Source organism: Synchiropus splendidus, chromosome 7 (assembly GCF_027744825.2).
Source record: "Synchiropus splendidus isolate RoL2022-P1 chromosome 7, RoL_Sspl_1.0, whole genome shotgun sequence".
Classification (NCBI taxonomy): Eukaryota; Metazoa; Chordata; class Actinopteri; order Syngnathiformes; family Callionymidae; genus Synchiropus; species Synchiropus splendidus.
The window spans coordinates 17672391-17700114 of record NC_071340.1 but is presented as its reverse complement, the minus strand read 5'-3'; the positions used below and the strand labels follow the sequence as shown (position 1 = coordinate 17700114).

At 44.1% G+C, this 27724-nt stretch overlaps 3 protein-coding genes across 5 annotated transcripts in view; 2 read left to right on the top strand and 1 right to left on the bottom strand.

Annotated features, from left to right (window-relative positions):
- prdm6 (PR domain containing 6) overlaps nucleotides 1–27724 on the bottom strand; it is a 72276-nt gene that overhangs the window by 14129 nt on the left and 30423 nt on the right. For both annotated transcript variants that reach the window (XM_053870708.1, XM_053870709.1), the window contains 3 exons: nucleotides 22975–23123; nucleotides 22213–22371; nucleotides 14265–14392 (listed from right to left, as the gene is read on the bottom strand). In XM_053870708.1, coding sequence (XP_053726683.1) covers nucleotides 14265–14392; nucleotides 22213–22371; nucleotides 22975–23123 — 436 coding nt within the window. The remainder of the gene's footprint in view (nucleotides 1–14264; nucleotides 14393–22212; nucleotides 22372–22974; nucleotides 23124–27724) is intronic.
- On the top strand, nucleotides 541–6804 carry LOC128762413 (uncharacterized). Of its 2 annotated transcripts, none has more exons than XM_053870660.1 (4): nucleotides 541–586; nucleotides 949–1017; nucleotides 2327–2402; nucleotides 3251–6804. In XM_053870660.1, exons 3-4 carry the CDS (start codon nucleotides 2384–2386, stop codon nucleotides 6160–6162), a joined length of 2931 nt encoding a protein of 976 aa, XP_053726635.1. In that variant the 5' UTR covers nucleotides 541–586; nucleotides 949–1017; nucleotides 2327–2383; the 3' UTR covers nucleotides 6163–6804. The 2 variants fall into 2 exon arrangements, with proteins under 2 accessions (XP_053726635.1, XP_053726636.1); XM_053870661.1 differs by having other exon boundaries at nucleotides 575–669.
- LOC128762425 (GTPase IMAP family member 8-like) lies at nucleotides 9736–13662 on the top strand. Its single transcript, XM_053870693.1, has 4 exons — nucleotides 9736–9911; nucleotides 9978–10040; nucleotides 10504–10562; nucleotides 10842–13662. The coding sequence occupies exons 3-4, from the start codon at nucleotides 10535–10537 to the stop codon at nucleotides 13319–13321; spliced, it is 2508 nt and encodes an 835-aa protein (XP_053726668.1). The 5' UTR covers nucleotides 9736–9911; nucleotides 9978–10040; nucleotides 10504–10534; the 3' UTR covers nucleotides 13322–13662.

The following is a 27724-nucleotide window of genomic DNA, read 5'->3' as shown; positions in this document are numbered from 1 at the left end:
CCCAGAGGCTCCTCCCCTCACCGACTTCCTGTTGGCCTCACAGGTGGGCCGCCCCCGCCCTGGCTCTGGACTGGGTCTTAGACCCACAATTCTCCCTGGCAGAAAGGGTTAAAACATGATACTGTCGCCTGTCAGTGGTGGCATTTCTTCCTAAAAGATGAGTGAGTGTGTTTCTGGTCGTGAAGAAAGAGGTGACTCGATGTCATAGCTAGAGTTTTCTTTAGAGTTTCCATCACCTCTCGTGATGCCACTCAAAAGGCTTCATATGAAGGTGATGCTTTGTTCTGTTTGAAAGAGGAGAGTGAGTCAGAACCACTCACGTTCACTGGTTTGCACACACAGCTCTGGGAGCTTCTTCAGTAGAACTGGTGTAGTCAAACAGGCCATCAAACACAAAAGCAAAACAAGGAAACACAATCAGATGAATGGCAGTGACTAACCCCTTCTCTGATGAGTGAATAACTAGCCTCATTAGAAAACAAGTCGGACTTGTTGAAGACTCGGGAGGCGTGGCGACTCACCTGAGCTCAAGAAGACTGGCACAGACAATGTTGTTGTTGTGTGTCAGTGAGCTGGATGACAACGGGTGAGTGCAGTGTGAATGTCGAGTGTTTATTTCTCTTCATAGTCAGAAACGCTCACTGCAGCCTGGCGGACGCCGAATGACAGGTCGGGTTCTTTCATTCACTAGTTCAGTTCGCGCCAGATGGCAGACGATTCCCGTAGTCGTCGTATACTGTAGAATTCTGTTCTGAGCAACAACAATAAAGCTGTTCTGAATGGAGCACGAGGACCGATGTTATTCAAGCTTCTTCACAGTGAAGTCAATTATTGTCAGCTGAGTTCTGAGCCAGTTACTGCTGCTTTAGTGCAGACGGTTATAGAATAAATTATTCATCAATATTCATGTTAAGTGTGTTCTGTAACAGCATGTTTCTGGACCTGCAGGCGGTGAATAGCAGCCGGCCCACAGTAAAGCTGAGGACGGAGGCGAGATGCCCGACACTCTGACTTGAGGTGAACACAAAACTTTTTCACTTTGTTTGCACAGCACGAATCATATCAGATCTATACACCATATATTCTGATCAAAATAGCACAGTAAACAGACTTCCTCAGAACAAATGGCCACAGCTCTACAAAACGTATCAAGTGAACCCAGTTCAGTGCAGTTTCTATCATGTTTTCAGTCACAACCTCCAGTGAAATCAATTCAGCCAACGTCATTCTGATAGGGAAGAAGTTTTTCAGGTAATTACCACAGACATTTTTAAGTTGACTGTTGACCTGATTCTGAACTTAATTGATGTAATTATGATCAGAAATGCCAGCGGACAACAATAGTTCTTCGTCCCCTAAATGGATAACAGTCAAGTCAAATTAAAGATCAAGCCCTATGACGTTACTCCTAAGTTAAACTTAACAACTTAACTTCAATAGAAAAACTCAATTGAATGAGGACACATGTCAACTATTAGTGAACTAATTCCCTGATTATGAACCGTTAATAATGGGTAATTAGGGTGTTGTTTGAAGTGAACTCGCGCTAATAATAGATGCCAACAACTGCTTTATAATAACCACCACCTGGCTAATGTGCTAATGCATGCGTGAATTACACATTCATGTTGAATCATTCCAAATAAGTGAAGACAAATATTCCAACCCATCCTCACTCCCATGGCGTGATATATGTGACATTGGAAAGAGTGACTTTTGCATCCCATACTGAGGACATCGTCTTACTGACGTGCAGTCAGTGACTGAAACGTTTGAGCGGCTTTAAATAGCAACTGACACGTTGTTTCACGTAGAACAAATGACGTGCCATCCCAGGAACATGGGTCAAAAAGCAACGCAGAAGGCTGCCTTCGGCCTCAGCGTAGGACACAAAAAAACGCTGTCCCGACTTCAGTATATTACGCCATGGGAGTGAAGATGTGTGGACGTTCGTGTGACGAAGGGTCCCAGAGTTCTTTTGTAGCGTGCACCAGTGGATCAGGACTCTCTGTGGGCCTCCACAGGAGGACCTCATTAACCCTCTCTTCAGATTACATAATAGAACACTTAACAACCATCGATAGGTGGGGTTTTCTTCACCTGATAAGAACCTGACGATCTCAAAGGTATAGGCACTTCAGCTATGTACAGCTCACTTGACGTCCTGCCAGAGTCATGAAGGCTGTGACGGGACAATAGCTCTTGATGGCAATAAAAAATGCCAGAATGTCATCAGCCTTGAAAACAGTGTAGCTGATGTAACAATATAAGACAATGCAACACACTGGTTTTCAGTTTTGAAAATAAAATTCCATGACGTTCACAGGTGCTGCGACTGTACGAATTGTGAATCACTGCCAGTCAATCGGAACGCTGGGACAAGATGGCGGTGGCACAGTGTGGTAAGATTTTCTACAGGTTGTTCCTTCAGGTCTTACACTTGTTTGAGAGACAGGGACGTAGAACACTTCCGTCAGACATGCTGGGAACCTGTGTCATTTGGGATTTAAGGTTTAACAACATCAGAGGGGCAGCAGGTGCATGTTGCTGAACAGATCCCACCACTTCTGGACTCTCAAGTCATTTGCAATTTAAAAGAATATTTGTGTTAAGGTCCGCTGGCCTCCGTCCAAACCACGCCTTTTTCACAACTCCAATCTCGACAGAATGAATGACTGACATCAAAAAGCATTGCGAGAGCGGCAGATTTGCATCGGTTATCTGGGTCACAGTTGTTTTCCAGCCGTGTTCCCATTACAGTGCTCACGTGTTTGACACGAGAAGAACTGGTTCTGAGCAAATAGGAGAAGAAAGAAAAGACCATTGTCGACAGAAGCAGAAAAGGTCAAGAATATCCAGGTGTCATCTGTCATGTCACCTCAGCGACCTACTCCCAGATACATTGAGCAACAGTGAGCCTCGGCCTATTTGACCATGTCTGAGATGTCACACTCGGCTACTCATGAAAAAACTCTCAGCCTCAGAGAGAGTCAGAGTAGAGCCACTGCTTGCTCACATCCAGAGAAGACAGTCAAGGTCTGACATCACACATCGAAACCTTCCACCCAAAGCACATTCCGAGTTGAACAGTTTGAACACTTGATATAGAGGCGTGAAAATCACAAGGTGAGTGATGGCAAATGGAGCAACAGCCATACTGATCAACTGTAAGACCCTCTACAAGAAAACTAGCCACATCACCTGTGATTCCAAGAGACTAAGCCTCTCTTTCCTTTCCTTTGTTTCCCAGGGTATGAATTCCGGATGGCAATGCTGGGTGGAAGCGAGCAAGACCAGAGGACATTGGGAAGCCTCATCACAGGGACAGAAAATGTCTCCACCTCGCTGCAATCCCCGGGAATATGGAAGCGGAAGCCATTTATGTGCGTCACCACCCCTGACATCGACAGCGTGGCTCTTCACCAAGGCAAAGTTGACATTCAGAAATCCATGTCTCTCTGCCATCCTGGGCCCAGTTTACTTCTGATTTTAGTAAACCCTGGGGGCTTCAGAGAGATGAAAAGGTTGAGACATTATCTGGAGTGTTTTGGAAAAGATGCTTTCAGACTCTCCATGGTCATCATCACTGGACGTGCCGAGAGACCTTGGCATGCTGCGATCGACAAACTGATTCAGGAGTGCTACGGCAGGCACTACACAGTTGTCTTGGATGAGCCACATGATTCGGTATTTAACCAGGAAGAACTCAGAGGAATGGTGGCAAGCATAGTGAGTTACAATGGTGGACGGTATCTCAAATTCACAACTCGCTCTGATCCAAGGCCAGACATTTGGTTGAAAAAATTGGTGTCTAACCTGGTTTTGTGTGGCAGATCAAAGAACGGCAAGGCCTCCGTAGCTCAGGCCATTCTGGGAAAGACAGAGGCAGGTCCACAGGCAGCTTCCTTATTTTGCATTAGAAATGCGGATGTGTTTGGTCAACTGGTGACCCTGGTGGAGCTGCCTCGACTACATGGAAAAAGCAAGGCAGTCGCAGAGGAGGAGTCCCAATATTGCCTCTCCCTCTGTCGCCCGCAAGGAGCCCATGCATTCCTGCTGGTCATGGCTTTGGAAAAACTATCGGTAGAAGACAAGCAAGAGTTTGAAGCCATACAGAATGCATTTGGCCAGCAAGTGGAAAATTTCATCATTCCTGTGATCACCGTCAAATCAGACCTCACAACTGAGGGTCGGATGTTCCTCAAAGAAAACACAATGTACCAGACGATCAGGCAGAGCTGCAGGGGCAGAAATATCGTTCTCAACCTCGAAAGCCGAGAACAGGTCACTCAAGTTATGCAAACTGTGGAGAAGATGCGGGCAGGAAGTCCCCTCGGCTTTACGGAGCGGATGCTCCAAACGCCTGATGAGCCTGCATTTGTTAGAGCAGGCTTTAGCTCCGTCAGGGTGCCAAAGGTCATTAGAGACTACAACAGGCGCAGTTTAGTCAGAAGAGAAGACTTTCGCCAGTCAGGACAAAGTATACCAGGCTACGAGATTCAATACCGTCCGCATTCTGAGGGTTGCTTTAGTACAAATGGAAACCAGTGTTGCAGGGTTCCCTGCGAGCCAGGTGAAGCACAAGCCAGGTGTTTGAGAATTGTGTTGGTTGGGAAAACTGGCAGTGGAAAGAGTGCCACTGCAAACACCATTTTGGGTTCAGAGCAGTTCAAAACCAAAGGATCTTTTGGATCAGTAACCGACAGCTGCCAAAAAGCTCAAATTGAGATAGACGGGCGACAGGTAGCTGTTGTTGACACCCCCGGCTTGTTTGACACACATTTTCCCAAAGAAGAGATACAAAGTGAAATTGTTAAATGTGTCGACTATTTGCACCCGGGGCCTCACGCTTTCTTAGTGGTTCTGCAGATCGGCCGCATGACAGATGAGGAGCAAGCCACCATACAACTCCTCAACCAGGTTTTTGGTGAGAGGGCTCAGGATTTCAGCATCGTGGTGTTCACCAGAGGGGATGAACTCGGAGGGCAGATAATAGAAGACTGTATTGAAGAGGAGAACTCAGGATTCCTGAAAAATCTGATCAAAGAATGTGGAGGACGTTATCACGTCATGAATAACAAGGACATGCAGAATCGTGCTCAAGTACATGAGCTGCTCGACAAGATTGAAGCCATGGTGGACCAAAATGGAGGAAGCTTCTACAAGGCAGAAGTTTACAGCAAGGAGGAGGAGGCCCAACAAGAGGGAGTGGAAGACACTCCAGAAGCAGTGAGAGACCTTGAGATTCAATTCCATGAGGAAATGAACGTCAAGCGAAAGGGCATCACGGACCTCATAAAGAGAATGGAAGAGGAGAATAAAGAAAGCAGCAACAAGATACTGGAGATGAGGAATTGCATACAGAGGGAGATAGAAGTAATAATGGAGGACAGGGAAAAGAGAGATGCAGAGAATAGGCTAATAAGACAGCAGGAGGAGATGCAAAGGCAAATGGCAGATCAGAAAATGGAGGCTCTGTTGATGCAACTCAAAAGATGTGAAGATGAGACTACGACGAGTGGCCGGATAATGTCGTTGATTCAGACGAAAGAGGAGTTGAGAAGAAAGCAGAGCTACTGGGAGCGGGAGAGAAGGAAGTGGTGGGAAAACCAGCGACAGGCTGACAAATGGGATGAGGAACAAACTGTTAAACTGACAGTAGAATATAAGCAGGAACTAAAGAAGTATGAACAGAAAAGACAGGAGGACGAGCACAAAAGACAGCAGTTAGAAAGGGAACTCAGCGAAACAGAAGCAAAATACAAGAAGCAAATTGCACAAATCAGAAGACAGTACCGAGAGGGAGCCCTAAAAGATGCAGACGAATGTCTCAAGTTTCGGCAGCAGTATGACCAAGACGTGCGCAGAGAAAAAGCAAAGTACAAAAAAGAAATGAGTGATTTTAAACAGAAGCAAGAGAAACTAAAAGACTTCCTTGTGAAACAGCTGTGCAGGCACAAAGGCTTTGAAAAAGACTTTGAGAGACTCAAACGTAGGCAAGAGGAGGAGCTCAACCAGTTGAAAAGGACCCGGAATTCCCAAAACCTGAGTGACATAAACAATCACATCGTGGAGCTCCAGAAAAAAAACGATGAGGACATAAATGCCTGGATTATTGACCACATGAGCAAGGCCACGAACGCTCGCTGCAGTATACTGTAGAGCGGTGCTTCTCAATCATTTTCTGTTGAGCCCCAGGAAGAAGTAAAAGTTTCGAGCCCCTTAACTTTCTGCTGCTTCTGTACATAGTATCATTTGTCTATAAAAGTATTATAAGTACACCTCTGTATAACATTGTATTCTTGTGAAGATTAAAACAAAAGAAACTAATACAGATGAAGTTACATTAAATAATAACTTTCTTAACAGTGTTTTTGTCTATAACAGAGAAGGTTTAAAGTGCATCAATTTGTGAGTGGATGTGCAATTACACTTCATTCTAGTACGGCAAAAAAGTATGTTCCGAGGTCACATGCATCCCCCTGGCATCGCTCCGCTCCCCACCAGGGGGGCCGACCCCACTTTTTAAGAAGGACTGCTGTAGTGGTACCTAGATGCTGGACGAGCCTGGCCATGGACATGCAAGACGCAAACATGTACCTAAACTTTTAAAACACGCCTTACTTTCCTACTAACAGTGATATATTAAACCACATTCATGTAATGTGACATGCTTGTACACATGTTTATTTTGTGTCCTCATGAAAGCTGGTGTAAAAAGAAAGTTTTATGATGATAATGTACTCATTTTATACAATTATTATTGGATATTTATTCTGCTCTGATTAATAAATTGTGTTATAGCTTCACCAACACTTCTTTTCTAGTTTTTATTTGTCAATGCTACATTTGTGCCACTGTCTCACCAGATATTTTTGTTGGTGTTATTGATATTGTCGGGTCAAGTAAACATTACCTGACATTTCCCTCCCTATGACAATGCTCCCTCACAGTCAGTCCAGTCATCAGACATCAACTGACATTAAAGAGGACCGTGAAAGACCTTGTCGACCGGGGTGATGGCTGATCCAGTATAGTTTCCGAATTCTAACTTTGTCATTGGCAAAGTAGGGTTGGTTTTAAACTTGAACCACAAGTGGTGGTGGTTTGTGGAAAGGATGACGTCAGATGATTCAGTTCAAATATGAAGGTGTTAAAAAACAAAAAATAATAGAAAGGTTAAAGCTATTATGAAAGATTTTGTATTTTTAAGACGGATAAAGTGCAAAAAGCTTCATAACAAAACGAAAGTTAAAGGAAAGTCATTCGAATGGAACGTGGACATCAATGATGCGTCATCTGCCTTTTGGAAAAACAAGAGTGCCTGAGTTATCTCTGCCTTTTGAAGCAGTTGGGTGAGTCTTGGAGACTTCAGGTGAGTTTTATTTATCTTATATGATTAAATTATGAACTAAATCTGGGATTGTTGAATTATTCGAGTGTTTTGAAAAATAGGCTTTAAACTGAAGGTGACTGAACAATGTTGATCACTGGCTCCAGTAATAATCAGTTCATCCATTTGCAACTACACTTCGAATCACACTGAAAAGTGACTCACATCCTCATGGTATTTTCTTACTTAAGGACAGAACCTTACAAACAAATATACTGTGTTCCGGAGATATTTGAGTCTTCATACGCTAAAATCATCGGCAGGAGAAAGCTGAAGGTCTCTGGCTCCACTTCAGGACCAGAACCATGAGAAGAAGCGGATTGTTTACCTTTCATCATAGGGCTTGAAACAACGTTTCAGGTAAAACTATGTGCAGTGAACAGAATGCTACTCAGCCAGTCAGCCCTCAGCGTACTGAGCAGTGTAGTTTGACAGACTCATCTGCCAGCCAATAGCCGAACAGTACCATCGGGTTGTGATATCTGTGATATAACTTTATATATATGAGCAAGAGTTTTTTGTGATGACTGTGTTCTCTGATAGAGAATCTCTATCATCTGTCACAGTCAGTCAATAATAACTGATAATAACTGGAAAAGCCACCTGACAACATACCTGCCCGCCGGCTTCCATAACAGCAATCAGAACTGATTGTAAATCTACCAGGCAAGTACATGAAAGTTGCTAGACAATGGAAACTCTTTACCAAATCTATTTTGACTGAACTGCAGCACTTCCTGTCCGTCCACTTGCTGGTGAACCATGGCACAATCGGCCTCAGCATCCCAGGGTGAGTCCTGAACACACTTCAGCCACTGAAAACTTGTATTTGCTGCTTGAAATAAATACGATAAAGGAACAGATTCTGATTATTTATGACATTGACCACATGAGCAAGGCCATGAATGTTCGCTGCAGTATACTGTAGTTGGGTCAAGTTACCGCTGGTCAGTGGAGGCCAGGAAACCTGAGAATGTAGCTCCAGTGATTGTGCAGTGTCTGTTGCAGATGTAAATGAAGGGTGTGGAAGTTAATGACATCAGTATCGGTGTGTCAGTATTAATGACATCAAAGAAAACCCTGTGACCCAAAAGACGTGTACGAACGGCAGTTTTTTTGTTTGTATGTGTGTTTTCTTACAATTCCAGTGAAGATTCATGAAAGATTAGCATTTGGGTCTGGTGATCGCAACATTCTGGCTTTCTCCCAGGATTTCTGAAACACACAAGTCTCCCCTCAACAAAGTTCTGCTTTACAATATAACAAACATAATTATTGTCCAACTCTGATGTTGATTGATGAAGTGTGTAACATCGAGTCAAACTTCTATTCTTCTACGTCTCGCTGCTGTTTCTTTCGATTATAAGCTTTTTTTCTCCATTCTGCCTCACCATATTCGTATGCTTTAACACACCTATTGTTGTGATCATTTACACATATTTTTATTTAATAAAGCTTCTGTTGTACTGTGCCAACACATTCAATAGGAAAACTGTGATGTTACCAGCCTGTATTTATCAAGTGACCCATTCACAGCAACAACAAAGATGGCAGCAACAAAGGGTTCACGTTGGTCTGATGGGGAGGTGCAAAGTTTCCAGGAGATTTTGGCTGAAAACAGCATCCAACCACACAATTGTTGCTCCTCTAATTGTGCAGAGTCGGAATCTGGTAACTTTTGAGAAGCAGCAAACAAAAATGAGCCAAGGTTCCCAATGGTTCTCAGCCACAGGGGGCAGTGTTTCTCAGATACCATACCAGTTAGTGAATTGAATCAGGGGTAGAAGCGAAGGGAAGGCACATTTGACAGAGCAGTCACAGAACAGGCCTGTGATTGGTTTATAGTTTCTGGCAGGAATTTACTCTCTTATCCAACGCCTGATGACAGAGCCCAGGAGATGAGCAGAGGTCTTTTTTGGGACAAAGCACTACAAGTCCAACATGACAAGCTTATGATGGAATTGTAAATCAGAGACAAAAAAGCCCTTCCTTGTGCAGCTTCGATCTGACGCAGCAGCTCCCGGGTGCCACTTCCTGCTGATCCTGCAGATGACCCAATAAACATGCAGCAGGGAGAGAATAGAAAGACTGAACCATGTCGCCCCCATCTTGATGGGCAGCAGCACTTCCTCAAAAAGATCTCCGTTACCTCAGAGGAACACTGTCAGCGGAGATTAGAATGAATGACTGCATTTTAAACTGGTCTAAGTCAACGAATCATGACGCAAATTCCGGTTAGGAATTTACTTGATAACGATCGTATCTGTGCTGAGATACTTCAATTGAGAGAATAAGCTTGGTAGAGTCACAGAGAAGTCGTCAGTTTTTCGGTTTTCCTTGTGTGTGAACATGATTGAGTGTCAGAATGAGCAATGTCTGCAGCACAGCACGACAGCACGACCACTGGAATGCAGACATCGCTCCACCTGTTCCTGAAACGCTGAGTCACAGCTGCTTCTGAAAACAGGTGTGTCTCAGTCAGTCCTGCAGGAAGTCCCAGGACGCAAGTCGCTCGCAGGTGCGTTCCACTTTTATTTCACCCAAACGACAAATAATAAATTCAGTCTTTGTTTAATGATCGCAGTGTCGAGGATAGTGAGAATGGAGGCTTTAAACTGAAGGTGACGTGGAGTCGACAGTTCTCAATGTAAGTTCCAATCATAATCAAACAACTAACTCTTGTAGTAACCTGTTCCTAACATTTGAAACTGGAATTTGAGTCACACACTGGTGAGTCACGACTCTCATCTTTACTGCATTTCTCTCTGCTAGAGGATAGAACTCGTCTCACAGATACTGTATGGTGTGTTCTCACACACTATCTGTACCTGAGAATCGTAAAAAGATCAGCAGGCGAAAGCCAAAGGTTTCCAACACTGCTTCAAGGCCAGAAGATTGGCCAAAGAAGCTGAGATCTCTTGGGCCAATAACAGCTGGAAAACCAACCTGACAACACAGCTGGCCACGTGTTACCGTAACAGTGATCACATCTTATCAGAAATATGCAGGACAAGTACATTGAAACTATCCATACAACAGAAAGTTTGACACCTATATTAGAGACGGATGGGATTCGGATGATCACTTACCTTATCTATTCTGATCAACAGTGTTTCCTTTCTGCCCCCCTGCTGGTGAACCATGGCACAATCGGCTTTAGCAACTCGAGGTAGGTTCAAAACACGTCACACAAAATTTGCTCTTCGAAACAAGTTAAAAAAGGAACCACCATCATCTACAGTATTTGAAGTCATTTCCCATCTTTTAAGTGCTTCAGACGGACTTTTCTCTTCTTCCCATCACTTTGTATTTTTGTGAAACAGCTTCATTACACCCAGGTCTTGTTGAATTTTGGGCCATGGTTAACGTGACTTGACTAGAGTCTTGATTAGAATTGTACACTAAATAACTTGAGCACTTCATCTTGACTTCGCCTTCTTCTTCACAGCATCAGAATTGAGGATCGTGGTGTTTGGAAAATGTCAACAAGAGCAAACTCTACTGAGCTCATTCATCAAAGGGCAAAGTGAGGTATCTCACAGTATAAAGAAGAAGTCAGTTGTCCGCAGTGAGTGGGAGAAAATCCCACTGTCTGTGGTGAAAACCTCCAACGTATACAGCATGCCGATGGAAAAACTGAAGCATGAAATAAAGAAGTGTGTCGCTCAATGCCCGCCAGGACCGAATGTCGTACTGCTGTTGGTGAAACCCTCGGACTTCACCGAAGAAAACAGTCACACAATCAGGTGTGTTTTGAGCCACTTTGGGCAGAAGGTCTACAGACACAGCATGATCATCGTGACCGAAATCTACATTGGAGGAAACCCAGCTCTGGACGGTATCATCCAAGAATTTGGTCAAAATCAACACAATGTTGATTTTGGCAATGAAGATTTTTCTCAGAATCACCTTCTGCCCCTGATGGAGAAAATTGAAAAGATTGTGAGGGACAACAGAGGGGAGTCGCTGAATTATCAAGAAGGAGATGATGCCCTGAAGCTCCCTTCCGAACCTACCCTCAATCTGATCCTGTTTGGAGGATTTCAGACTGGGAAGTCTGCCATTGCTGCTGCACTTCTTGGGGACACTGGACCTCTCAAATCTGGAGTTAAATATGATGCTGAGGTGGGGGGAGACAAGCTTGCTCTGGTGGAGCTGCCTGCCTTGTACGGTAAATCTTCGAAGGAAGCGATGAGTGAAATATTACAATGTGCTTCCCTGTTTCCAGAGGGCGTCCATGCTTTTGTCCTGGTCCTTCCTTTGGGACCCCTCACCAAGGAAAACCTCGAAGAGTTGAAGACAATCCAGAAACAAGCTAATGACTACACAATGATCCTCTTCGCCACTGACTCCAGTCCTTCAGATCCCCGAGTCCGTCAGTACATACAGGCCAAAGAGGAAATCCAGGAGCTCTGTCAGAACTTCCGGGGTAGACATCTGGTCCTCAACCCAGCAGACGGCCAACAGATACTTGAGTTTTTGGATACCATCAAAAGCATGAAAGTTGGGAGAGCTACTGGGTTCCAACATAAAATGATGCCAAGATCTTGTGGTGGACTAGTGGATGAGGCAGAAGAAACCATGACAGACATGCTCAGGTTGGTGTTGATCGGGAAGACTGGTTGTGGAAAGAGCGCCACTGCAAACACAATTTTGGGCTTTGAGGAATTTGAATCAAAATGTGGCATGCGGTCGGTAACAACAAAGTGCCAAAAAGCTCAAGTGACGGTGGAAGGGTGTCCGATTGTCGTAGTCGACACGCCAGGCCTATTCGATCCCGGTCAGTCCAGCAAAAGAGTTCAGCAAGAGCTTGTCAAGTGTGTCAATTATTTGGCCCCTGGGCCTCACGTTTTTCTCTTGGTGCTGCGACTCGATCGCTTCACTAAGGAAGAGCAAGATACTGTCGACATACTCAAGATGTTTTTTGGGGAAAAGGCCAAGGACTACACCATTGTTGTGTTCACCCGAGGAGACGAACTCGAGGAAGGCCAGACAATTGAACAACTCATAGCCGAAGACCGCGAGGGCCGAGTCAGTAACCTTGTGATGGAATGTGGTGGACGGTGCCATGTTATCAATAACAAGGACAAGAAAAACCGGGACCAGGTCCGCCAACTGTTGACACTGATTGAGTCAATGGTAGCGGAAAACGGGGGCAGCTGCTACGAATCAAGGCTGTTCCAAGAGGCCGAGGAGGCCATACAGAAAACAATGACCATGATTCTGAAGGACAGTGAAGAAGATATGGCGAGGAAGGAAAACGACCTTGAAAGACAACACAAGGAGCTCATGAAAGTCACAATGCAAAGGCTGGAGCGGGAGCGAAAACGTAGCTTTGAAGCTATAGAAGGTGTCATCAGTCAAGAGCTGGAGAAGTGCATGACGGATCAAGACACAGGAGACCATGACAAAGACGGATCCAGAAGTGACACATCAATCAAACGAGAGCTAATACAACAAAAGCAACAGGAAAAACAGCAGCAACGCAATGAAAAGGAGGCAAAGGTCTTAAAGGAACTACAAGAGAACTTTCAAAAGGAAATGAGAGAAATGAGAAAGATAAACAACGAGCAAGTCAGGAAGCAGGCTGAGGAGATGAACGAGTTCCGGCAGAGGTACAGCTCCGACTTCCTGAGTCTGCTGGTGAAGCACGGCAGGGAGGTGGAGGATCTGAAGGAGAAGCAACTGAGAAGTAGAGACATCCTGATTCGACAGTTGTGCATGAAGAAGTCTTACAAGAAGAACTACCAACAACTGAAGCGAAAACAAGACGAGGAATTAAGTCAGATGACAATTTCCCAATTCAACCAAAACTCTGAAAACCAGGGAAACTTTGAAAGTATGAGGAAGCGACATGAAGAAGAAATAGAATCCTGGGTTGAGGAGCATGTGAAGAAGACCACACAGAAAGACTGTAGCATCTTGTGAGAGACTTCATTTAGATTAATTGTTATTGCTGAGTCAACATCTTCTCGTTTCCTTCTGTGGTGGGACTAAAGGACACACACCATCTCCAAGTAGACAAGACTGAGCTGCTGTTCCTAATGTAGACCTGTGGTCACTGAAACCAGGGTCCTGGCGGCGTGACATCACTCCTCCCCACCCACCTCTCTCTGTTGTAGTGCAGTGTGATGTAATAGTAATGAAGACTTCCTTTTGGACTTTATCGGGTTGGATCGGTTAGTTGGCTCATAGAGCAACTTATTTCTCTTGCTGTTTGAATGCACTGGGTCACTTTGGATGCAAGTGTAATGCAACGACTCAGATGTGTGCCCAGACGATTAAAACAAAATGTGTTTACACTTGATGATTGTGAAACATCCTTCTCAGCACTTGATCATGTGATTCACGACGTCTGTATAGAACAATTTTGCACCAAGAAATGATTCACAAAATATATAATTAAATGTATAAAAGATGGTCTTCAGAATAGTGACCGACGTGTTGCATTGCTACTGCAACAAAACACCAAGGTACTCCATTATCTCTAACCTAATATCACAATGGCAAACAACTCCTCTGTACAGATTCAAGCTAACAATCGGAACCTCCAGCTGTTGCTCCACCGCTGGACACTGTTGCTGCAACCACCAACCTCACCGTTAACAAATTACAGCTCTTCATGTGCTTGTTTCTCTGGTTCATGTGGCATTCGATTGCTTTTTTAGCCCCGGAGATTAAATTACAAGAGGGAAAGCAGAAGTGGAAAGTGAAAATGAACCTGAGTACTACCACACTCTCTTCATAGTAAACATTGTGTTGAACACATCTAAAATATAAAAGTTCATTTTGAAACAATGAAAACAGTGGAGTAAAAAAAAGACCAAGTGGTTGCTGATAGTTCTAGTCATTAAGGAGGAGGACGCCTCACCTGTACTGGACCACCATCATGTTCTGCTCGCCGCAGTGTCGCGCACAGCGGATGTACCTCATCCAACTGGACTTGCTGGGATCGTTGCCATCGATAAAGTGCTGTAGCGTCCCCTCTGCATCGTAAATCTGGAACACACACAAAGACGATCAAAACTGAGGCGTCTGGTCGCGTTAAAATTATACAGGCAGCGTGCTGGTTTCCTCCGGGTATTCCTGCAAACCACTCTAAAAAGAAGTCCGACTTCACATCAGTCAAGCTCCTGGAAACTCTGGCTGTCAGTTCTAGAGGCCACCAACTGAAACACGTGAGACTCGTGTGATTTACTTCCTCCTAAAAGCTTTGCCCGCACACCACTCAGCCCCAAAAAGGTGTGAAGAAGTGGGCTCATACACACGCAACAGCCCTGAGGTGAGTTTGGATCTGTCACATCACCTAAACTTCAGTCATGTGACGCACCTCCAACAAGATTTAATGGCCACTCAGGAAAATTTAGAGCAATTTTATTATTAGTGGGGCGTCACCATGCAGATATACAACGCTGTTACAACGGCAAGTAGTCAAGTCTGATGGAACATCAGATGACAAAGTGACACAGACCAACAGATGAACCCAGAAACTTTTGATACCAACAGGTACAAGTCCACAGCAGCCAGACTGAGGAGTGAAGCAGTGCTCACATTGGATTTCCATCAAATCTGCTCTCACATGTGAAGCAGCAATCACATTATTAAATGGAGTAAAAGCCGTTGTAAACACAAAAGCAGATGAAGACATCTAGCTTCACTAAACATCTCCAGAGGGCAACGATGCAGAAGACTAACATCAAAGTGCTTACACGCAGGGAATAATAGATATAGCCCTTTCCCTCCGGCCCCTCAGTCATTTACAGAATTGATCTTTTTCTATTCGCACAGACGGCAGCGAGAGCAGCTATCGGCTCGGGTCGTCACCTTATAAACACACCGACCGCCTCTTCAATACCGTCACGCTGCATTAGTGCGGGTGGACTGAGGTGGGATTAATGAACACGGACGGCGACGCCACTCAGACGGCTGATTCTACAGATGTTCACAAAGTAACTGAGGTAATGACACTGACAGAGTCTGACCTGATCATCTCTACAACACCGAGCCATCTGCAGTCACTTCTCTGCGAACAACCATCACCGAACAGGAAATCACTCGTTCGGTAGAGCCTCTGAGAAGGGAAGGTGTAGACATTCCACTGACATGACTGAAGATGACGCCTCACCTCCATCATGATTCTCAGGTCTTTCTCCACCTAATAAGTCCAAACTCCCACAGTGAAATGTCCATCTCCATCCTGAAACCAACAACCCTATAGATCTACATGGCATCAGCTCATTCAGGTGAGTCCAGGAACCATGACTCTACTGTGTCTGCATGGGCTTCCACTAGATCTTGGTGCACAAAACTGGACCATCTGTACTTGTCTTGTGTGTGTGTGTGTGTGTGTGTGTGTGTCTACTCTGTGTCACTGCTGTCACTACCTTCTTTCTTCAATTCATTCACATTCGTTTTTAATTTATTTTGTAAACAAAATGGCACATGGCACTACATTAATGTGTAGATACACTATTTCCATCACAGCCACAAACATTCAACAAAATCTTAAACGTCATGTGACCAAACCACCACCAAGCGGCAAATGACATTTCCTCAGCAGACAAGTTGTGTACATTATTTTCAAGCGTATTAAAACATATAAACATACTAAACTACACACACAGTGGTGAACCACGTATAGCTATACTTGTGGCGACATTATTTGCCAGGCCCCTCAAGGCTAAGATTTTGAGGATGAAGACGTCAAAATAACTGGGCTATTATTACTGGGTTTCAGTTTGGATCAGAGTCCTTGTTAAGGTTAGCCATGTGTTTTGGTGAGGGCTGGGGGGAGGGTTATGGCAAATCCAAATGTGTGTCTGTGTGTGCGCATTTGGATTTTAACTTATCAGTTAGAAACACTTAACGGCAGCTCCGCGTCAGCGCTGGCATGTAAATGGGCATGTGTGACCAGATTTGTGAGTAGCGTTGGCTCATCATGGCACATTACGTGTGTGTGTTTGCGTGTGTGTGTGGGTGCTTCAAAGTTATCTACTCAGCTCCTGCTCAGACACTTGCTTCCACACACAGTCAGGAGGGCATCACAGTTACATTTGAGCTGAGATATGAGTTTATTTTGGGATTGAAAACGGCTTCTCGCTCTGTTAATTCAGTGGCATTGAACATCGCGGATCACTGTTGGCTTTCCTCCCTATAGTGGGGATATTTCTTTTTATTCAGTACAGTGACATTTTTGTGTCCTGTTCACACATGAAAAAAATACAAAATAGTAGAGACCTACTACTTACGAGTAGTACCTACTACTTATAGTAGAAAAGACTCTGGAATACGCTTCAGTAGAAACAAATTCTAAGGAGGAAGCTGAAGGTTTGTGGCCTCCTGAAAAGCTGCAGAGTGGAGTTAGCACCCACAGGTGGACCAGGACTCTGGTCTCTACGTGGGGACTGCGTTAGACGTGAGATCCAGACAGCTGTGACATCACCATCACTCCTCTCCCTTCTCATTGTTTCGTTTTATCTACACCACAAACTCTTACTCTGTCTTCTCTTTCTCGGGCTAAATCCTGTTAAACTGTTCCTGAGAGCCGATCGATGATCACCCGCTCCTGTTCAACAGCTAATCAATGAAACTCCACTAATTCTGCTGCTATCTGCTCTCTTCATCTCCTCCTGCAGCAACGTCTCCTCTCTTTCCACCTTCACCTCGGCCCAACCTGCCTGCACGTCCTGCAGTGGGACAACAACACGAATCATCGCGTGGAAAACAACTTCAGATCCGATCGTATCAGTGAAACGTCAGACCAAGAATCACAATGAGACTCGGGACGAGTCCGACAGGCATGATCCATTAACAGGTCATGGAGGGAACACTTGCATCACTCCACCATGCCAAACCCAACTGAGACATTCCCAGAGTGACAGAAAGACTCTTTAGTGCTGACTGTTGAGTTGTTCCAATTACATTTATCCACTTTTTCATTCAAGATGCTTTTGCTTTATTTTCCTGTGGGTTTTTGGGTGGTTCTAGTTTTGTGACTTTGTTCATGGTCAAATTTTCATTCCATTTTCTTTGCTTTTCTCTATATATATTTCTTTGGAAGATATATTTTGTTTCAAAAAGGCCGGCAACTAACGCCTATTTAGTCCATAACTACTTGAGTCAACAAGTTGGCATACAACGTGCAAACACTGTCTGAAAGTAGTGTTGTAAATAGAATGTAAATAAATAGAAATAAAAATAGATGTAAACTGCTGTAAACACTTTAAATATTGTTCTGAGTATGTGCAAGGTTAAATTCTCCAAGGAAATATAACCAGCTATATAACCACCCCAACTGGCATCTCATTGTGGAGGATGACTGAGCTTCTCTCTCTCTCAGAGAGTCCAGAGGCAGAGAAACCACAGGTGAGGTTCAGAAATCCACCAGTCAGTGGAGAGTTTTGGCTCAGACATTTCTTCACTCTCTTGACCGAAGCCCCATCATGAGGATCTCACTCAAAACTGTCACCTCACAACACACCAGAAGTCCTCAAACCTCCTCTCCGGGATCCAGCTGTTTGTTTATGTAAAGACTGACTTTTCTATCTACAGTAACAAGTGAATAATTGCTTCTTTCCAGCTCAGGTTTTTCAATTGCTGACTTTCTGTGAAATCTTTGTTTGATCTGATAATAACCTGTAATTTCTGGCAACATATTTTTGATGCTCAAGTAACAACCATCAAGCTGTGGACAGCAGTTGCCTCCCACATACAGCGGTACATGTGATTAAATGAAAATTTGACGATTGACAAAACATGATGGGCCTGATCTTTTCCAGGTTGGGAAACTCATTCCACCACATCTCCACACTCCCTGGTCATTTATGGGTGACCACAGCTGCTTGATCAGATTAGAAAAAAATCTCCCAGTGTCTCCTGAAAGTTTTTTTTTACCCCGTCTCTGTTTGCACAGACAGTTTCAGCCATATTGCACGGTTGGAAAACCGAACGTTGTAAATCCTGGTTCCAGGCCTGACACTTTGGATCGCTGTTTCTTTCTGTTGTCGAGTCCATTTCTCAGCTGCGAGCCTCATAAAACGGCTGCCGTCACGACTCTTCACTGAGGTGCCCAAGAGCAACAGTCTGGGCCTCCAGCGAGAGCCGGTCACTTTCTGAAACTGCGCGGCCAGTAGACAGACGACAGTAAATCAGAGGGGTGATAATCATTCAGGGAAACTAATAATATTTGTGTAGCCGACTCTGAATCACCCGCCGACTGATCCCGTCAGGGTTGCTGCTTTCTCACACAACAAGAGGACGAGGAAAGATGTCTGGTGTGCCATCGCTGCCCAGACATGCGGTGAGATCAGGAATTTCAATATGCATTCAGCACTTTTCCCATGGCGAGAGCTGCTTTGTGGGAACAAAACCTTCCAAATCCGTCAAGTGATTGAATTAAAGGGCATAAGATTCACTTCTTACTTCACACACCGCTGAGTCTGTAGATCTGTCCTGTTCATCTCACTTCAGAACCAGAGATGGAGAGTAACATAACAATGATCACTATCACAACAGACACAACAGGAAGAGTGGAATGCTAATGTTTAGGAGCTATGGCTAAAGCTCGATATGGATGATATTTCACATACTCTCAGACCTCTCACTGTGACCCCGTTCTGACATGATGGTAATACCTGCATAACTTTTCTTCTTCAGCATCTCTAAAATCCAGTAGTGTTTGCCTCATCAATGTGGTGAGTCTCTGTGGATCCATATCTGGTCACTCTCACTTCAAAAGGCCATTTGGGGGTCCAGGGCCACAGTTTTGTTTAATTTTTCAGGGTGGCCGGGAGTCATGTGATCACATCAACCAGATCGCTGTGGTCAAGTTTGCCACTGGTGAGTTCACAGCTGCCTTTTGTCCATGAGGTCTATAAAAGACTCCAGTAAAACTCTAGTAAAACATGTAATCACCACACTAGTGTCCACTGAGATGAGAAGCTACAATAAACACAAGAATTCACACCAAATGACGGCATAACACACCAAGACTGGATCCCTCCGCAGCCCACGACCGCAGACCGCTGAACACGCAGCCCGACGGCACAGCTGCTGACGGACAGACGGATAAACAGCAGCGAGAAACACGCTTGACTTCTCCACACTAACTAAACACCGTCTGGGACCCGACAGCTCGTCCAGACTCCGATGTGAGGGAGTGAAAACACCCAAGCGGGTGGGGTCAGAGGTCAGGGTCTTAACACGTTTGTACAACACATTGAAGTCCATTTCAAGGATTGTAAATTTGAGACAGAAAGTCGTTCATCTCGAACTGTTGCCAGGTAGGGACTCATTCCTCAGTCACATTATATCAACTAATGCTGAGATGTTTGGAGGTTTAGTCATCTGCACCCTCTAGATCTGCACCCCAGAACCTGCCGATGGTCAGTGGCTCAGCACTGACTCCTCAACTCAAGACTAATCTCTGGCCTTCTGCCCCGTTCTTTGGATGGTGCCCACACATTTAAAACCACGTTCCGTGCCTCGCACAAAAAGAAATGGAACCACTGTACTTCAATCATCTCCAGAACTACTCCAAAACACACAGGTCGCATGGGTTCATTTCGAGTTTATGGCTGATGGATTGTTAGAAAGAGTAATGCAGGCTCTTTGATCAAGACAAGTTACACTTTCAATAGCAGCCAATTGTTTAACCTCATTATTACATTTGACAGGCTAAGAATAGTGGAAATGCAAAAGAACTCATCACGATTTTCCAACTTCATAGCACAATAAATTTAGGACTCTAACACGGCATGAATTACCAAATTGAGATGATAAAAGTAAACCCATAGACTTTCATGATTCTGTTTTGCCGCCAATTGGAGTGAGCAGCCTGGTGGTCTCACAGACAACCGCAGCATGTGAAACAGCTCTACCCAACTGGCCATCTAACTGAATTAACCTTTTTGTTTCCATGTGTCACGGTTCTCTGCTTTCAAATGGTGTTTTAATTTCCAGGATAGGATAAACCTTTGAGGAGTAACAGTCATTTGAACATGTAAAATCATGGAGACAGGCTCATCAATACAGGTTGTTATATCGACTCTCCCTCATCATTTGCTCACTGCAAACCTTGTAACGCTCCTGACACACACTTCAATATCTAAAACGTTTGACTGTCATGAGATTTTAATGATGAAAAGATGAAAAAAGAAAGACGTGACTGCACCTCATCTCTCAGCCGGGGAACACCAAGACACAAGCAAGTAAGAGCAGCGGCTCCGACAGGAGCAGATTTATTTCACAGTAAATTTCCTCTCAGAGATCAATTTGTCCAGGAGTAAAATACTGCAGCGCCCGAGGATCCCGGACTCTTCATGCTCGGCAGGGGTCTTAATTAAAAGTGGCCCTTGCTGGACACCATGGACAACATGACACGGCCGCCCTGATTGGCTACAGGACAAGCTTCTCTTCGGGTTTGCGGAGGCGTCAATAACAGACTTTAATGGGATCTGTGTGTAAAGCTTCTTCATCGATAGAACTAATGAGCAGTTTAAACCCGCCAGCTGATACCCGGACCACGGTCAGAGCACAGCTATCCAATTCCTGGCCCACAACAGCCTCTGAACTCAACATCAAAACTTGTTGTCAGAAAATCATCTGCATCAAAAGAATGTAATAACAACCACATACATAATGCCCTTCATTTGTATTTTCGTTTCAGATTAAAGACAGTTTGGTGAGAGAGATTCAATCAGAATTAAAGGATTTAAAGGAAGCAAGGCAAAAACAAAGAATTGGTAACTGCAACAACCCATAACCGCAAACACAAATAAGCCTGGATGGCAGACACAGCAGACCGAATTAAAAACACCTTGGTCAAGACTAAGGAAAGAGTCACATGATGAGTATTGGTGCGCTAAGAGTATTGACCATGCTTCATTTAGGTTAACCTACGGACTCTGGAAAACAGAACAGACTCCTCTGAGGAAAACCTAGAGCTGTCTGGGAAAATAATATATATGAAAAAAGTGCAGATATTATAAGATTTATGCTCCTCTGCTCCTTTGCAGTCGCTGAAACCACATCAAAAGGGAAGAGTTGCTGCTGTATGTTTGCTTCTTCTTCTTGTACAGTTCAGGCTTCTGCATGCCTTCACTTACAGTTTACATCTTTTATGACACTTGACTCTTAAGAGTGCAAACATGGGTAGACAAAAAATGATTTGGAAAGGTTTTTAGTATACTACATTTCCAGAAGCATTCACCCCAAATTTTATCACTACATAATAACCATGGCAACATCTTCAAAATATCCATGATAACAATCTTGATTTTCCTCACATATTTTGGGGGGAAAGTGTATGAATGAGAAATTATTTCTTTATTTCTCAATATTCAATTCCTTCAAGTGAATGTTATATCCAATGTAAACAGATCAGCTTTGTCTGGACTTGACCTATTAAGCCGTGACACTACACCCCCAACTGATGACCTCTGACCCCTGTCCTTCCAGGTTGGCCCTCCTCCTCCTCCTGTGGTGGTCAAAAGCAAAGAGACTGATGTCTGGTCAACTGACGGGTGACTGACCTTTACCAGTTTGGCCATGGGGGCCTCATCAATCTCCCCCATCACTCTCTCTTTTCCCAGCATCCTTCGCTCCCCCACGCAAATATTGTGACATAATGAGGAGGGAATGGTCAGATCTGAAGTCAGATGACTAATGATTATTCAATTGTGTTCCTGGGGTTTGTTTAGATGAATAAATCTTCTACCGCTGTTCTTCAATACAAAGAAGTGAACTGTACTTCTCACCGGTGACTCAGCAAACCTGTTGACCTTCTGATAACTTCAGTCATCAACCTTCTCTATTCTTACCTCCCAGAGGTGTCGGGTGTTCTTCATGGCTCCAGCTTGCAGCTTGTCCAGGATCAGTGGAACTCCCTGAAATGGACCGATCCAGGTGCCCTGAGGGATCCGCTGAGCCGCACAGATCCCGTAACCCAGACCAGGGACCGTACTGGTGCACAGACACACCTGCCAACGACAGGCTGTTGTTTTACAGACACTCACAAGAGCCTGGCCCCTGAGCTTTGACCTCAATGTGTAGTTTAAGTTTGAGAACAGTGGATGGATGGATGGATGGATGGATGGATGGATGGATGGATGGATGGATGAAAATCAATGAGAAAGGAATCACAAACAGGGAGTTGGCTACAAACCAGTATGAAAGAAATAAAAAAAGGAATAAATTGACAGACAATAGGCTGATCAGCCTCTCATCCAATGAACCAACATATAGATGGATGGGCAAAGACAAAGCGATCAATATGAGAAGGAATTAATGGCAAATAGAGAAGCAATTAAAATAGGGAAGGAGAGAAATAAAGACATCTAGAGGGATGTTTCGAATGTATGATCGTGTACACAATGGAAGACAGGATATATAACTCAATGCATCCGTTTATTTTTGATAGACTGACCAAAGACAGAATAGAAGAATGAGGGAGGTAGCAGAGGGATGTAGTGACAAAGTGGTACAGGACAGGAAGGGCAAGCTGGTTGATGGAAGATGAACTCAGAGTGAGTTGTGTACTCTGAAAAGCATCGCACAATTGAAGAGCACACAGGAAGTCTCACCTCTCTGGGCAGATCCCTCAGCCAATCAGGAACGTCTGGCAGCGTGACAGGCGCCGCCGTGCTGCTGGTGCCGACTAGCCGCCGCAGTGAGTGAAGGGGACCGTGCATGGGACACTCGCCATTCCTGTTGTCCGCACACATGTCGCAGCCTGTAGTCGAGAGGAACATAAATCCCTTAAACCACAAGGAATGCAAGAAATGCTCAAAGATGTTTTACCAATTATAAATTATGTACTCAATCTACTGAGCACTAGCTGGCACAAAGTGGATTTAGGTGTCACTCTGTACGTCAGTCAGAATGTGACCGCAAAAGTGGAAAATGAAAGTATTCTTTCAACACAGGGGTGCGGGCAGAGGGTCCTGACTTCCATGACCCAGAAAACCGCTTCCACCTGGTCTGGGCAAACACACAGAACTTCGACTGAGACATCATCTCTCCAGAGTGACTTGGGTCTGCCCTGGGGCCTCCTCCCAGTGGATCACTTTGCTAGTGCAGGAGACGTCCTGGCAAGAGCTACCACAACTGGCTTCTCTCGGAGAAGCAGAGCTTCTCTTCTGAGTCTCTCCTGGATGACTGAGCTTCTCTCGCCAAGAGAGTCCAGACAGAGAAACTCGGCTCTTTTAACCACCTCATGGCTGAACACTCCGATCTGTCAGTTCATCTCTAACCTTCCCTCACTCATGAGCAAGACCAAGACACTTAAACTGCCCTACCAGACGAGGACCTCATTCCCTGTCTGAGTACCATGGCCAAAGAGCAGAGCGTCAGATTGTTTTTCAAACATTCAAACAGAACTTGTGCAAAGAATTTTAAAGAGCTCCATAATAGACACATTTATCAGTAACTGGAGATCCGTCATCGTCGCAGCACCACAGGGTTAACGTCATGATGAAGTTGTGAGAATGTTCTCAAACGAGCCAGAGACTGACGTGCAGCCAGATGAAAACACAAACTGAAAGAATCTTCTCCTCCGCTGTTTTTCTTGGTGAAATGCAGCGAGGCGGCGAATTAGCTGGAATTACTGAGCGTCAACATTTACTCAGCCTGACAGTAATGGATGTTAATTGACTGTAGCAACACCAGAGATTATAATCTGGACACAAGCTCCCACAGAACCGAGAGAGCGAGACCGACACCAGCGGGACTTGAACTGATTTTTTCCCGAAACAAAAACAGCAGATTGACAGCGACGATGGATGGAACGACATTAAAGTGTATTACAGTCGCTCGTAAACCGCAACATCTGACAGCAATTCTCGCTCCACTTAATGGGAAAAATGTTGGGCGCTGGATTCTGCCTAATTAATCAGATAGAGATGTTTATTATTTCCGCCCCAGATTAAAGGTGAAAAAGCGGATAGACTGCAACTGAAGGTTCGAGATGTTTTTCAACACGGCGGATCTCGTTTCTCTTCCTCCGGCCCCGTGAACTGACCGTGAACTTGTTGCGTGACCTGCTCGCTGCGCGTCACTCAAACTCAGTATTCTATTACTCCAAGTGCTGCGATGTTTAGACATATCGACTCGGTCCAAACTTCATGCAACCGAAGAAAATGTCCGCCGGCGCTCTCTGCGTTTTGTTCCCACGCGATATTCGCGCTGCAGATGGACGACGCCCCCGCGATGATGTTCCAGTCTTGTTTGTTGACCAAAGCCTGGACGTCAGTGACTTGCTCTAAATATTTGAAACTTGATGTGGTACTCTGATGCATTACATCCATCATGAGGCTGTCAGTGAACAGCGTTACACACTTTCCCTTTGTACCACAAGACACACAGAGACGACACACACAAGCTATTCAGAGTCATGAACCGGACGGGTCACACTCGCTCAGGAAGACAATAAAAACTTTCAACCGAAGTTTGTCACACTAATCATGACAAAAGAGTCATGACAAAACATTTAACACTCGAAACAGGCCTGGTGTGTCTCATTGACGGCATGATATTAAAATGAAATATAGCAACGCGGTGGTCTTCACATGAAGAGTTTTCAGGGAGGTCACGCTTCACAAAGGATAAAGACTGTTGGTGATTTCTCTGCACACACTGCACAGTCCCACACAGTACATAGTAGTACCATCTGGGCAAGTTTGCTCCGTGTAAACTAGAACAGAATACCCCAATAGGGATAGAAATAGTGAAACTATAATGATATTTAAAAATAAATACTCGGATATGTTGGTGTTTATGAGTTTTTTGAAGCTTCCAACCACCGGACAAAAGACAATAAGATCCTGCACGTCAGTGTTCTCCCCAGGATTATTTCCCAGTGTAGTGAGGCGGCGCAGGGTTCCAGTCTGGTATATAACATCAGCATCAGCTGACAAATATGATGGTTGAATCTGGGATGATAAGACACCCGCTGCGTTTAAAGTGTGGCACAAACAACAGTACCACACTAGAGTCAATTACCCAATGTGTCCAAATACCCAACAGCATTACAGCTAGAGGCTAACATGGAAGAAGTGGATGCTGTCCTGACAGTTTGCAATTTGTAAAATAACAGCGGAAACATATAGACAAGCCTCTTTCAGTTATCATGGCCTGTATCTGTGGAACTGCGCAAGGAGAGCGTTCACATGGTGTGTTTATGTTAGATTCATTTCAGCCACAAAAAAATGTACCTTTCTATTTCTCTACCTGTTTTCATGCTTCTGAACTGATTAAATATGTAATTATATTTTGTCTATGTCTTGTCTAATTGTTCCATCATCAGAGCCAATGATTTGTGGTCTAGCAGGGGTGGGTCCAGATCTGGCGGTGAGTCCCCAAGTCCTCTCAAATATACTGAGCAGGCTTGCATACCTGTGCGTGAGTCCAAGAGTGTAGCTGTGCTTCTGAATGAGTAATGCTAAATAAATGAATTTCACTCATAAATTCAATAAAAAGATTGTTGGTCCAGGTGTTGTGGTCATGTGCTGGAGAGGGTTAACATCAAAATGAGTGTCTGAGTGCAGACTGCAAAAGCAAAAATACACCGCTGAGAAACTGCTGATAAAATAGCCTCATTTTGACCACAATAATAATGTATAGTTGACTGAAAACTGATGCTGTACTGTAGTTCATAAAATGCAACAAAATAACACATGAATCAATGTATAATGACATGCTCACAATATTAAAGGACTTTCCAACGTTCATGATTAAATCAGCACTATTTGATTTAGACTGCGCTCGACGTCGGACTCCCTCTGTGGCTGGGATCGGCTCCAGCAACCGCGACCACACAGAGGGGAACAAGCAGCGGAGAGACAACTGTCAAGGATTTATTCACGTGAATAAATCTCTCTCGTTTCAAGCACATCATTCAAAATAGAGAGGCGCATGGTGCTAAACTGAGTTAAGAGACTCTCCTTTTGAGAAAATAATGATTATCTGCACATTCACACTGCGGCTGTGTTCTCTGATGCAAGTTCAAAAGGCCCTGTAAACCCAAACAACAGCTCCCGATGAGAAGTCGACTGACTTACAACGCAAGGAACCAAAGTATATTTCATTACATTACGTTCTCGCGGACACAAACGTGAACAAACTGAGCTCATGTGCAAACATTATTCTACAGTAACGGCTAGATGAGCAGCAAGCCCAGAGTTTTGGAAAAATACTGTAAGAAATAGATCCTTCCTTATAGCGAGTTCCTGTGTGTTTATTTCTTGTTATGAAATTACAAAGACTCTAACTTTGTGTCCAATTGAAGTTTATAAGATTTGATCTGGGTTTACTTCAGGACCAGAACAATCCAGAACATTTTCCTGCCCTGTTGGCCAAATACATTTCCAAATGACGGGACATAAAATGTAATCGACTGCAAAAATCCTTGGCCCAGAGGTTAAAAATAAAATGTATTACCAGGCCGACAATGTCCTGACAAACAACCATGCGTTTAAAAATGTTTAAAAAATGTATCATGATGGGAGCTAGGAAAACCTTCAGTCAGTCTGACCTCTTGACTCTACCAATCGCAGACCACTTGCCTGTCTTCCTCTTCTCCCTCCTTGCCTTATCTTCTCATGCAAGTCTGATCTCTGTGGGAGGGAGGCGCTCTCTCGCACACTGGAGTCATTAATGCAGGAGTAGAACTAAGTTCCGAGCCAGAGGACCTAAAGCCCAGAATGAGTGCTGTCACCTAACATGTGGTGGGAAAATATTTCTAAATGTAGTCATTTAGTATAAACGTTTAAAAAAAAAAAAATATTATATATTTAGTATATATATTATATAATTATTATATATATAAAATTGTATATATATATATATATATATATATATATATATATATATATATATATATATATATATATATATATATACAGGTGGGTCATAATTTAAAATAGTCTGATCAAATCCTACTTCCATTGGCGTCTAGACAGGGTTCCACAGATTTATCAGTGCATGTGGATCAGAATGACAGAATGAGGCTGAAAACTCTGGATCATCTCGCTCCTACTTGAGATCTAAAGCATCTCAGAGATTCACAAACAAATGAAAACATCAGGTGACTAAGTGACAAGACAAGATGACTTGTAAAGTGAGTTTGCAGACCCCCAAAAAACTTCCACAGTCTCTGACTATTCTGACTCACAGAACCAAACCTGGCAACCACATCCACTAACCACACCCTCAGGTCGCCCACCTCAGCACTGCAACTCCCCTGGACTTCATCTAATTCTCATTAGTAAAAATTACATACAAAATGGATTTATTTTTAGCCTTCATAAAATAACATCAATAAACAGGACGAACCAT